The sequence below is a fragment of the Nematolebias whitei genome, chromosome 7 (genome assembly GCF_014905685.2).
Source record: "Nematolebias whitei isolate Nwh7 chromosome 7, NemWhi1, whole genome shotgun sequence".
Lineage (NCBI taxonomy): Eukaryota > Metazoa > Chordata > Actinopteri > Cyprinodontiformes > Rivulidae > Nematolebias > Nematolebias whitei.
Genome location: NC_056504.1, coordinates 45,906,744 through 45,920,609, shown reverse-complemented (window position 1 = coordinate 45,920,609; position 13,866 = coordinate 45,906,744). Strand labels below are relative to the sequence as shown.

At 40.2% G+C, this 13,866-nt stretch overlaps 1 protein-coding gene across 1 annotated transcript in view; it reads left to right on the top strand.

Moving 5' to 3' along the window:
• The window catches only part of arhgef10la (Rho guanine nucleotide exchange factor (GEF) 10-like a), a 138,876-nt gene extending 125,820 nt beyond the window's left edge, over positions 1 to 13,056 (top strand). Inside the window, exons 20-23 of the mRNA XM_037678961.1 lie at positions 564 to 566; positions 4,141 to 4,312; positions 11,733 to 11,855; positions 12,425 to 13,056. Coding sequence (XP_037534889.1) covers positions 564 to 566; positions 4,141 to 4,312; positions 11,733 to 11,855; positions 12,425 to 12,975 — 849 coding nt within the window. The 3' untranslated portion in view covers positions 12,976 to 13,056. The remainder of the gene's footprint in view (positions 1 to 563; positions 567 to 4,140; positions 4,313 to 11,732; positions 11,856 to 12,424) is intronic.
• The last annotated feature ends 810 nt before the right edge of the window (positions 13,057 to 13,866 follow it).

Here is a 13,866-nt window from a genome sequence, read left to right as displayed (position 1 = left end):
ATATATATATATATATATATATATATATATATATATAAAATTACTTTACCTGGCTGCACAGTGGACAGTTGGATAGTGCTGTTGGCTTACAGAAAAGGATCACAAGTATAAAACATGACTTGGATCATTTCCATATGAGATTTGCATGTTTTCCTCATGTGTGAGTTTTCTTCTTTCACAGTCCAGTAAAATACATGTTAGGTTATTTGGAAACTCTAAATGGACCTTAAGTGTGTGTGTGAGTGCCCCTCTGGTTGACTGACAACCTGTCCAGAGTGTTCACTTCTCTCTTCTGTTGACCATTGGAGAAAAGCAGCAGCTTCTTCAACCCTGAACAGGATCAAGTGGGTAAAGAAAGTGAACGGATGGATATTTGCCACTGCAGACCCTGGTTTTTAGTGTAGTCTTAAAAATAAATTCAGAGAAAAGCAAATGTTACATCACTACTATGATCAAGTCCCTGCTCTCACAAAGATGTGAAAGCTAGAAATTGTATTTATTTCTAAATGCCAACTAAGATAAAGTGCCCTTATTGTGGTAAATATTATGGATTGTCTTCTAAGCAGGTATAGTTTGGGTTTTGTGAACATCGTCAAGATATATTATGTTTTATGTATGTAATCAGTGTTGCTATATTTTGTGAAAGCTTTGGCAAAGGGTGAACAAAAGCACAATACATTTTTAAAAGTACTTGTGTAGAACGGGTCCAGTATTTCCTATAGATTTGCAGAAGTAATTGTTCAAAATTTGTGCTCATGTTTTCCTATTTTATTTGGAAGGAATGAACTTGTGACCTTGTACCTGTTTTCTAAAATGTGTAGGTCCATGATGAAAGTCATGAAACAGAGCAACATTAAATGACACCTCTGTTAGCCATTTTGTTTCTGAAAATTATCCATCCGTAGCTGTTTTTATGAATATTTATTTTCACTAAAATGACTACGGCCAACTGTCCTCTTCGCCAAAGTCCCTACTTAAGCCAATTGTACCACATTTCATTATGTTTTAAAGGTTTCACTGCTGACACAAGTCTGGGCGTGAGAGCAAAATTGCAAAATAAATTAACTACAAACCCATTTTACATTTTCATCAGAGCAAATAAAGGGCTAAGTAGCAGCAGGAATTGAGGAGCACAATTTGATTTTGAAATGGCTTAATTAGGGAGAAAATTAAGGAAATCTCAACCAATCAGTGAAATTTTATTTATAATTTCGTGGAACAGTAGTGACTGATTGAATCTGGTGATAACGCAGACATTTTTTTAACGACTCTGTCTTGCTATTAATAAAAAACCCTTGAAGTTCAACCCTGTGGAGGTCTTATCTGCTCCAGTGCTACCAGACACTAACATAGTAGGACATGCATGGGCTTGCAGGCTTTGATCAATACTGACTGGTAGACCTTGCTCTTACCTCTTCCCTGTATTATTTTTTTGCTCTTCTTGGTTTCACCTATCACTCATCTGTCCACTCAACTCCCTCGCCCTCCGAGTGGAGATGTGGACCTAGCTCACAGTAAAAGATAAAGACACCTTGTCACCTGCTGTAATGATGGACTAATGAGCTGTTCAGACCAGCTGTAGTGTTTGGGACTCGAGCTCTGCTGTTATTTCCCACTGCTGGAGGTGGACCGTAGGAGGGATGCTGCTTTTAGTGTGACACTGCTGAGCCGAGTGGAAAAGGCCACATTACTACTGTCAAGCTTCACTGACTACCTCATCTTTGAAAGCAAGGCTGGATCCAGTGGACTAATACCAGATTGTTGGTTTGGGAAACCGTTGCGACTTGTACTTATCCCTGTATAGCACAGCTCAACAGACATTCAGCACATTTCATCTACTGTCTATTCGATAATGAAAAATCTGGCTTATCATTAGATGTAATATAAAATAACCGTAATTAAAATAAACGATTCCCCTAAAATAAAACGGAAAAAAGCCTTTTATGTGCTTTTTGTGCTTATCTTAATATTTTCTAACATGTATGTCTGTTGTGACGTACTGTTCTTATCTTAGCAGAATGCCCTTCAGGTGGTTTAAACATATGGTCGACAAGATGGCATTCAGCAACCACAGTATGTTAGCCACTGATGAGATGAAAGTCCCTTTTAGTGCCACCGTGCTTGATAATGATTAATGTGATAATTATGGCATGCAACATATCGAACATCATCGCTGAGAAGATTACTTAAAGCAACTTATCTAGTTTCAAATCGCTATTGGAGGTGAAATTAGGCTTTTTACTATGTTTTATTTTAAATTTTTTTTGCAAAATCAGGGAGATGCATTCTGTTTAGTTTTCCAGACATAGTTGGCACCCTCTGCTGTAGAGTCAATTAACAGAGAAAACACATCAAAGGCTTCTTTCCTTTACCCAAATTTCAAACAAAGGTGGGCCCACTGGCAAGGGCGCACAAACAGGTGGTAATCCCTGTCTGCTGGTGCTTCTGAGTGGGGGTGGGCGGTGCTTTCTCATCCTCACTCAGTCATCCACACTGACTAATTGCCCGGCTTCGTGCAACTTCTTTACTGACAGTGATATGAGGTTCAAGATTATGCCCAAACCAGCCCTTGTCACGTCGAAGACCGCAGGGGCTGCATGTGTTACCACGATAAGGCTCATTGCTTTTATTTCAAGCAACTCATTAGGAGCGCGAGCCTAAAACTCTTGCTACATTGTGCTTCCAAAAAGATTGAAGGCAAAAGAATCATGCTAAAACATACTCTGTGCGTTTGGCACTTTATAACTTACAAAAGTACCGGAGACATTTGGATCTCTGCAAAAGCGAGTGTATAGCATTGTCTAGGGCGGGGGGCTGTTTTACTTCATCAGTCAACTAAATCTGCTTTTAAAGTAGGAACAGTAAACTTTAACTGAGAAATGAATGTCTTTGTGTCCCTGTGATGGACTCGAGACCTGTCCACTGTGTCTCCCGCCTCTCGCGCAGTGACTGCTGGACATGGGCACCAGTGACCCCCGTGACCCAAAAAGGAAGAAGCAGTAAAGATTAATTCATTCAACCTTTTTTTATACAGGGTAGTCTCATTGAGCCACGAGGACTCATTTACAAGTGAGACCAGTTCCAGACAGAACATATAAATTAAAGACAACAATAACAATAAACTACAGTAAAAATGCAGTTAAAATAGAGTACTGTATAAAACAATAAATCAGGGTGCTGTAAAACAGGATGAAATGCTAAAAACAAGAGCACATCTGCTTTGATTTTTCTGTCGACATTATTAAATGTTTGAAATCCCTTAAAGAAATCAAGGTGGACAACTTCAGTTCCTGTTGCAAGGTGTTCCAGGTTGCAGGAGCAGAGTAGGAGAAAGCCTTTTCGCCAAGTTCAGTCCGCACTTAGGGAACGCTGCAGGTAATGATGTCCTGAGAGCACATGTTGTAACTGCACTGATGGCGTAACATATGGGAGGAGATATAAGAAGGTAGCAGACCAAGGAGGGATTTATAGATGAAAATTAACCAGTGTGAGAGCCTACGCGTAGATGATGACGACCAACTGACAAAGGAGTACAGAGTGCAATGATGGGCACGGTAGTTACAACCAGTTATGAATCTTAGCGCACCATGATAGACAGCATCCAACATCTGCAAGGAACTGGCAGGGCATTCATGTAAATTAGTGGCTGGTAGGAAGGTAGCGGTTACAAGGTGTTTTCTGGCATTCAGGGTTAAGCAAGATAATCCAAGATGGGTGGATGTCAAGTAATTGGAAAAATTATTTAGTAAACCAGAGTTTGAGGCAATGTGAAGTTTTATCTTCTTTTCTTTGTGACGTGGATCTTTTTTTTTATATTTAATGTACTTGAACACAGAAAGTACAAGTCTCTTACCAAAATTCTCGCGGAGTAGAGAGCAAACCTAAAAATACAAAAAAAATATTTGAAGAAACAAAAAATACCCTTTGACTATAACACTACAAGTCCACTGATTATATGAAGAAAAAGCTTCATTATTATTTACAATGTTTTGCTCAAGGAGCAGAATAACGTTCCAGAGAAAGCCCACAGTCCAGTTGAAAACGTTTTTTGATTTTTTTTCTCTTTTTAATTTTAATAATTTATTCTATTTCTGATGTGGGTGGTTGCATTTTATAACAGAATTATTGTGTTTGTTACAGAAATTTGAAGTCCATCCAGACCCCATGGTCAGTGTTACACACATGGCGTGCGCTGGTGGAGGCGTGTGGATGGCGTTCTCTGAGGGCTCCTCCATCCGTCTCTTCCATACAGAAACACTGGAGCTGCTGCAGGAAATCAACATTTCAACACGCTCAACGCTGCTGAGCACCGGTACAGATGTTTTATGACGTTCTTTTTATTGTTTAGTATTGGTTGTACGTGTGCACTAAAAGCTCATTAATAAAAAAAAAAAAAGGCTTTGTCTCTGCAGAGGGGTGTGCTCTTTTACTCCAGGGTTTTCTTGGATCTAGTACTACTTAACCAACATATCTTGATGGATGCTTAATTATCCGGGTAGAAAAATCTAACAAAGTTAAGTCAGGTCCTCTGGACGGATTAAAAATAAATAAATAAATTGCTGAAACGTTTCGTCTTTTATCCAAAAGTCTTCGTCAGTCTGAGGAGCTGCAACAAACTCAGTCTTATAACTAGCACCTAGCATAGTGGATCAAAACTAGCTGTTCACATGATCAAGGAGGACCATCAGCCTAATGACAGATCGTTAGTGCGCTGATGGCCGCTTGCTATTCACAGAGGGCTGAGTGATGCTAGCAATAACAGCATTGTAAGAAGAGGACAGTTGAACATGGAGGTGTCCGTTACTGTTTAATGATGGATGGTTTCTCTTCACAAAGATGGCTTCCTTCACTCCTCTCTCAAACTAACGTTCCGCTCTATAAAGGATGTGAACATCTTCATCCCTGAAAGAGTGGGTCACTCAGCCAGTGGTCACTCTTATTAAATACTAATTAAAATACTACTTACTAAATACCAATAAAGATACTAAACCAACAAACATTACATAATTATCTTGGGCAGTTACAAAGCCAAATGTGAAAATGTTGTAAAATTATTAGAAATGTGTCAAATTTGACAGTGTAAATATTCTTGAGAAGTCATGGACATTTTTCTGTAAGTCTATCCTTTCTTTGGTTTGGTGCCCGATTTACCCTATTGCAAATACACTACGGGAGTCCCTCTCTACTTCGCGGTACATTTTTCACGGACCCGCTCTATCGCGGTTTTTCAAAAAAAGGTTGGACATGAAACACAATTGGCTGATTGATGGATGAGCCGCACAATCGGCATTAATTTTTTATTTAAAATGAATTATTTTAAATTATTTAGCACCTGCTGCACCTTTGTGCAGCCCACACTGCAGGACAAACTTCCTCCTGCAGCTCCACCTTTCTCTTCTGTCGATCACCGTTCTGCACCGGAGAAGTGGGCGTGGCCACAAGCACAGAGTGCAGCCGGAGGCAGAGAGATGAGTTCATGACACTCTGTGCTCTTTTAGAGCTTTAAGAGTTTAGAAACATTGTTTAGAATATTGCAAGAGTGTGAAGGGTTTAATACGCTCATATATATATATATATATATATAAACTACTCCTACTTCGCGGTTTTTCACTTACCGCGGGGCTTCAGGGTACAGATCCCCTGTGATAAACGAGGAACTACTGTACAAGTATTTTATTCTTAACTTTTTTTATTTTGCTTTACCTTTCTGTCCCACTTTCCCTCTCTCTCCTTCCCCATTTCATCTCATCCGCTCTGCTTTAAAATCCTCTCACTGTCATTTAACTTCTCGCTGCGGTCCGTTTAGGATTCCACAGATAGCCCATTACTTCCACTGGGCATTCCTTTTGGACGGATGAAATATTCATCGGCGTGTGTGGATGCTTTTTCTTTTTTCCTTTCTTTCTTTTTTGATGTCCTCTTTTTAAAGCACAAACTATGATAAAGAAATTAGCACCTGAGCAGAGTGAAAGTATTCAAGATGGGGATATGATAGAACAAAATAACTATGTTCAGGCCGTGGCGTGAGGCTCATTAGCTCATTTATTGTACAGCATGGTCTGTTCGAGCTTTAAGCAGCGCTGCTAATGCATCAGGATTTAAAGCTTTTTGTTCGTATTAAACCACGCGGGACATTGATTGATGTTTTTACAGCGTTACTTAAAGGCACTGCAGCACTCCGTTTTATGTATAAAAATAACACAAAAAGTTTCTCTTGAGAAATGAGAAAAGAAAGAATAACAACAGGCAGGAAGTTAAACACTAAAGTCTCTTAGATGGCAGAGGAAGGAGGTTTTAAGACGGACAGAACTCTACGGGCATGATATCTGGACAAAAGTGGTGACTCGAAGGTCATTTTCACCGAGCGCATCTCGTCTCCCTTGAAATATGCAGCAGATTTGAAGGAAGGTGGCCTCGGGCCTTGGCCCTGATGGAAGTTCTAGGGCATTTAAAAAGTGCTGCTAGACTCATATCTTTGGGGTCCACAAAAAAAAAAAGATCTTCGACTGTAGTTGTGATTCGTTGAGCTCACAGGAGAAAAGAAGATCCCTCGACGCTCCACAATCACAGACATTGCACATGAAATTTCGATAAGTTTCTCCTCCTCACTGGGCCTCCTGCTCCTGGAGGTTTCTCCTTGACTTAGGACAGGCAGTAATGATATACCCTCTAATCCGTTTCCTTTAATGTGATTTATACCCAACCGGGAATTCCAGCTGCGGTAAACAACAGAGAAGTTTCAGAGGCAGAAGGAACTGCTGATCTCTTCTGTTTAATGCCTTTAATAGTTCTGTCCTTAGGGTGAAAAAAATAATTTCACAAAATCCAGTCCTGAGCGACACATGGAAGGGAGACATTTATCTTTGGTAAAGTTACTTTTTTTAAGGCAAATACCAGCTCCCTCACAGCACGCTGCGGAGTGCAGCGCTGCAAACATTGGCGGTGCAAGACTGCTTGAGGGGCAGCTATACCTCTTTAATCTCCAGTGCCTTTGTCATTATCCCTTTTCCGCACTTTTCTAAAGACAAAGCTTGGGCCTCACATCTTCAGACTTAACTTGAGATTTCACAGTAACCCCAGAGTGGGTGTTCATAAACATAAATTAGGCTCTCCAACCAAAGTACAAAAAGACTCTAAGGACATGTGAACAGGTGGGAGACAGTTTTAAAAAACAAAAAGGAACACATTTACCAACACCTAGCCTGCTGCTTTAACCCTTACACAGACGATCTACTGTGCTTCCTGCCGTACACGTCGCATCAGTCCGAAAATGTCTAATAAAGTGGAAAACAACATAAATACATCACTTCGCTTTAAAAGTCGCATCTATTATGCGTCACGTTTTTTATGCGTCATCTGCTCAGACAGACTCATGTTTGTGCTGCTGTTGTTTTGGCGCATTGTTTCTGTACCATTAGTGCTTGGTGTATTCTTAGTTCATGACTCGGATCTTACTAATGTTTTTCTTTACAATTTGTGTTTTTGTTGGATGTAACTGGGACCCTATGTACATAGTTTCGTCCCACCTCATGTATCACGTGTGGTGTGTATGACAAATAAATCTCTCCGACTCACCGCTGACCACCCTGAAACGTGGGCCGATGTTGTGCCACAAAATGAGTGGCTGCCAAATGGCTGCCATGGGAGTGTGCACAGGAGGACTTTAACAAGAATTAAACAAGATTAACACTTTAAAAACAATTTATTTGCTTGAAATTATAGTAAAGGTGTGTCTCAGTTGAACTTTTCCTTAATAAATGCACTTTAACAGTCAAATCAAATCAGCTGCATTTCGCCTGGGCGGCGCGGTGAAATGCAGCTGATTTGACATTTGCTCCAGGAGTTCTGGAGCGAGATGAAGGTGACTTTCTATGGCAAGCCAAGTGTCTCATTAATAGTCACTTTTACTTATTAATGAGACACTTGGTTTGCCATATTCGTCGAGGGCCCTCTAGTGGATGAAAATGGTAGTGTTCAATATTTTCCATGTCAGAATATATGAAATCGTCAGATCTCAGCCAAAAATTGGGTTATAAATATGAGAAAAAACATAAATAAGTCGCTTTGCCGTATAAGTCGCAGGACTTGCAAATTTATGCAAAAAGGTGTGACTTATATGGCGAAAAGTATGGTAAATTCTTCTGCTCTGTTATTTGTTCTTTTTGGTTTTTTACTCAGGTTTTACTCCCTTTAGTAAACCAAGCGTCTTTTTCCTGTTTTGAAGGATTCATCTCTGAACACAACAATGATTTAATTAAGCACACTACTGAGCCATTTACACAAAGCATCAGAACCAAAGCATGGCTCAGAACAAACATGTAACAACAGCTACACGCGTGAATAAGCATTGGCTAGGTTGTGTTCAAAGAAGTGGTAGGGTAATTCAATTAGGGCTGCCGTGGATGGTGTGGCAAATGGTTCTATAGATAACTAGGCCATAGTGAGAGCAAAAAAAATAAATAAAATAAAACCACACAACAAGCCAAAAACGGTATGCAAAAATAAATCCAAACAACACATTTTTTTGCCTTTGAAACTGGAAACAAAGGCTGTGCTCGATTAATAAGACCCTGTAATTATTTTCTTTCGTCACTAAGACAGTTTTACAAAAACGTGTCTGCAGTAAAAAAATAAAAATACTCTTAACAACTTTACAGTATCTATTTTCTTTTGTCTTACTTTATAATATGAAAATCAACCTTTAATTTAAATCACTGAGTAACCTCATCATATAGATTATTTAGCATTTATTTGTGAAAATAATACATTTCTGAATTTATCAGATTAAAACAAACAAACACCAGCTCAAATTTATAACTATTATTCAAACATAGTCAATTAAGTAGTTTAAAAGAAGTATCTGTGGGGAAATACCTTTACATTTATTTGTATTTTTTTATTTTTTACTTCTTTAAATGTGTCCTGGTGGGGTAGGTGGTAAATGGTAAATAGACTGTACTTATATAGCACCTTTCTACCTTATCGAGATACTCGAAGCGCTTTACACTACAATCTGTGTCTTATTTACCCATTCATACAGCTCTATACTAGATCTCTACAAAGCTAATTGAACAAATCATTCTAAAGAGACTAATCAGAGCTTTATCACATTCATACACCGATGGGACACACATTGGAGGCAACGAGGGGTTCAGTGTATTGCCCAGGGCATAGGCGTAGCCAGGATTTTATGAGGGGCGGTTCGTTTGAAGAAAAAGTGGACCTGTAGGACTACTCTGATTGGTTCATTGGCGGTGGTACACATAACTTCAAATGTGTAAACAAGCTAATTAGCTAGCTAGTTAAAACACTGCTGTGTGAGGTAAATCTGTGTTACCAAATAGGCGGTTGTGAGTGGAGAAAGAGCAACACACTGAGAGGGGAATAGCGTGTGTGTCCAGTCTTCTATTCAGAACTCATCCCAGACACGAACGAACACTTCGGTACTCCCGAGTCCCGCCCGAACATACACAAAAAAAAAAAAAAAACACCGAAGAAGAATGAAAGACGTCATCCTCTTAAAGGCACAGTACCACTCCTTAACTCTAACAACATAAATGCAAACTAAGCCCGCAAACGGTACTACTTTAAATACACAAATGAACAGTTGAATCAAAAACCACAATGTAATTTTACCGTTTGAATCCACCGTGTTGCCTTCCAAGCCAGGACAGAGTGAACGTCGTCTTCACCTCGCAGTTCTATATCTCGCGGGAGTTGTAGGTGGGACTTCATTGGCAAAGTGGGCGGTTTGTTCGAACCCCCCGAACCCCCCCTGGCTACGCGCATGCCCAGGGGCACTTTGGCATGTGACTGCTGGTGGGGTATTAATCTTAATTTTTTTTAATATATATATATTTTTTTAGAATCCTGTTTTTTCCTGGCTGTTTTTCATATTCTACATCGTCTTACAGCCTAGCTGTTTTTTGTTTAACTTTTCAATACCATTTTCTTTCACTTGTTCTTCTCAATTTGTATGCTTCCTTTTACAATTGTCTATTGTTGTCTTTGTTGTCTACTGTTGTCATCATTCTGTGTTAAAATCCCCACCTCCACCCAGGGCCGGCGGTAGCACTTGTTTTTTTTAAGAGTAAAATCTGTGACATGACCTGTCAATCAATCCAGTAGGCGTGTCAGCAAATGACCAATTGGCAACCTCAGTTTGTCCCAAAGGTAAACGCCCCTTACCTGCAGAGCTGCGCTGCAGCTCATCAAGGAACTAAACAATTAGCAGATGAGAAATGATCCTGCTCTTTAAACTTATGTCCGATATTGAACTTTAACGCTAATATCGTCCGATATCAATACCATGCCGATATTGTGCATCCCTAACAATTTAGTTTACATCTTTTGATTCATGTTAATCTACGGTAATAAACCTTTGTGAAATACACAAGAATGCAGGAAATGGCATCTACTTTATTCAAAATTATCTGGGAGAGGATCCCCAGACCCCCCCCCCTCCCCCGGTCCATGAAAATATTGTCTCACATTAAACCGGTCCGTGGTGCACAAAAGGTTGGGGACCACTGCACTAAAACTCATTAAAGTGTTTTCAAAATTAAGAAATAAGAAAAAAATAGAACTGGTTTACAGGTGATCTGGTCAAAACAATTTACATAGAACGCTCTTTGTTTAAAAAAATAAAATAAATAAATAAATAAAAAAAATAAAATAAAAAAAGTATCATCATATCCTGCCTTATTGATAACAGCATCCTAACTGTCCTTTAGGTTTTTGTTGAAGAAGTTTTGGAACGTTTCGTAGCCAGCAGTAAAGGACCAGGATGAATCTATAATTTAGATCCGTTAAAAGCTGTTGTGAGCTTCTTTTTTTTTAGCACTGTGATGACTTTTAAAAGGTTCAAGGATTGAGTGAAGTTTTGCCAACACTGTGTCGGTTTGCTTCATCTGATTTCCCTTCAAACTAGTAGGATAGATTTGTTAATCTCCAGCCTTTGACTGGACTTCTTATGAAGACCTGCAAAAAGTACTTCACTTTAGTGTCTATTTAAATGAAAGCATCCACTTTGTCAAAGCATTTCGTAAGTGAGCAATGGAAACATCTCAGCAGTCGTGTTTACACATTTTTTTAGTTCTTTTTGTTATGCATTTTTAGCACTTGTGGTTACTCAGCCAACTAACAGTCTTTTCTGTCTTGCTCCTATTTTGTCATTGAAAATTCCTTATTTTACATATCGTTAGCAGGCAGACTGATGTGAGACATGGAGACGCACAACAGTGTATATTTGTGATGATATCACCCATAGGAAGCAGTGTAAACATCAGAGGGTCCAACTGGCTCCTTTGAGCAGCACAAGAGATTATGTCATGTTTCTCTGACACGTTCCCCCCAAAGCAAACACCTGTACAGTAGCAGGTGAAAACTTTGAAGCTCAGTATTTCGTAAGCACTCAGATCTCTGGCAAAAATGTGCAACGCCACAGAGTCTTGTTCCCTGTGTTGTGTCTCTGTGAAAGGTATTTTCCCGCTGGGTTAACAACAAGTAGACAGGTCCAACAATTGATCGTTTTACACAAGCTTTCAGAACAAGAGACTGATCACAGACTGAGCTAGAGCTGACCAAAAGTAAAAGTTTTTGTTTTTATTGTATAAGACCTCAGGCAGGATTTAGTCAGCAGGGACTTATCTGTTGCAGCTTTTGCTCTTTTATTACCTAACAATAGTTGGTACAGAAAATTCAATTTTCTGTCAATGTTTTTTATATTACAGGTCAACAGAGCATTCGTGTCACAAGTCTTCTAATTTGCCAAGGTCTGTTATGGGTGGGCACAGCTCAAGGCTTAATCATCACTCTTCCAGTTCCAAAACTGGAGGGCATCCCTAAAATAACAGGTACGGTTGAACCGCATCTTCTGAGGTCAAAAGAAAGAGGAAGAAACTGTTTATGGTAGAAAATTACTCTGCACTGCCCATTATTGAGGTCTCACTTCGCATTTTTCATGTAGCGAATGGAATCAGTGCGAATATTATCAGGCAGGCAGCTCACAAATCATATTGTATGTGTATTCTTGCAGCATAATTTAAAAGTGCCTGGCAGTGTTTTGTTTATCATGCCAAGTGAATGAGGCCATTGGTTTTCCACTTGCACAACCCTCACTTCACAGCCACCTTATTGCCAGCTAGTTTATTGAATAATATGTAAATGTCCCACAAACCATGGCTGGCATTATTGCTTCAACAGTCACAGAATTATGATAAATTTTTGCTGTTAACTGTGTATGACACATGATGCGAAGCTAGGTTCAAGTCATTTTCAGTTCACACAATTCAGCCGGCGACTTGCATAAGACTCTTACTGAGCTGATGTGATTGGCAATGACTTGGACCCAGAGCTGAACAGAAACATTGTCTGTTTTCTCACCAGACAGCAAATGAATATTAATCGTGCATAATTGTTACAGGGAAAGGAATGATTTCCCTCAATGCTCATTCTGGGCCTGTGGACTTCCTTGTGGCGAGCACCAGTACTCTGTCTCCTGACCTGCTGAAGAGGGATTCTGTTGGGGATGGTCCAGACTCGGCCTGCGGAGGCGAGGACCGAAGCGACACCTCCTCTCAGGAGTCCCTTCAACCATCCAGCTGCTACAAGCCAGAGGAAAAGGCCAAAGGGCGTAGCGTTCTGCTCCAGTACAAGCTGCGCTCTACATCAGGACTACCCGGTTGGCCATTAACGGCACTGGGCGACGAGGCGTCCGACTCCTCTCTGGAGTCTTTGGAACACAGCGTGGAAGATGGATCTATCTACGAGCTCAGCGATGACCCAGAAATGTGGGTTCGGGGCCGTTCTTGTGAGCGGGACGGGTCGCGCAGAGACAGGGTGGTGTCTGCTGCGGTTATATCTGGAGGAAAGGGATTCCGGAGGCTGAAGGAAGGAGCTGCAGCAGGTGGCAGGACAAGCGGAGAGGGATTAGAAAATATTCTTATGGTATGGCAGCTCCCATTGACGGTGTGATACGGAAAATATACAGCAAGGTGACGTTTATTTATAGAAGTCTACTCAGCTTAGCCTTGAATCACCTCCTCCATAAATTCAGGGGATTTGAATGTACGAGTAGGTGCTGCCGCCGTCACAGAGCTTGACGCTCCATCATTTTAGCTGTGGGGGAAAACACAAACAGAAGCTCAGACATGCTGTTTTAAGAGCCCGAAAGGATCCTTTGAATGTTCAGGATAGTGTGTCATCATTTTCGCCGTGATGGCAGAGGTCGCCGCAGATTAGTTCCATGTCATCACTCTGATCTGGTTTCTCTTCCTGCCTTAGTTAAGACTGATACGTCTCACTTTAACCTCATCAAAGCTGCATGTGCACTGCCACATTTATTTTATGTAAAAGACTTCAGTGGGAGCACGAACGGACGGCATGCCTTTGAGAAGAAGGCTTTGTTGAGTTTGTCGTGCGCTGCAGAGTTAAAAGTGGGCGTCTTCTATCTGATCTTGTGGATGAGATCCCATCTGGTCAAAGCTGAAAGCTTGGGACAAACTTCATACCGCAAAGAACATTAGCTCCATTTTTATTAACGTTGCCTGCCTTTTTTTCCTCATCCCATGCAATGTGAATGGATGATCTCTTCTCAGAATTGAGTCTCTTTGAAAAAGAACAGTTTTTAAAGTTTGTTGCAGCATTTCAAAAATGATTTTTAGCGACAACTTGTGCTTTCAAAAAATGTTCTTAACTTTGTTTGGTTCAGTCAGACACGTATTGAATAACTACGAAAAACCTGCATGAACAAATATTAATTTTGCACTTAAAGGCTACTGTTATATTTGCAAACTCATTTGATCAAATGAGACTGCTCAGTGCCACATTTTAGAGAATCTTTCCCAAGTACTGTAAATTCCACAA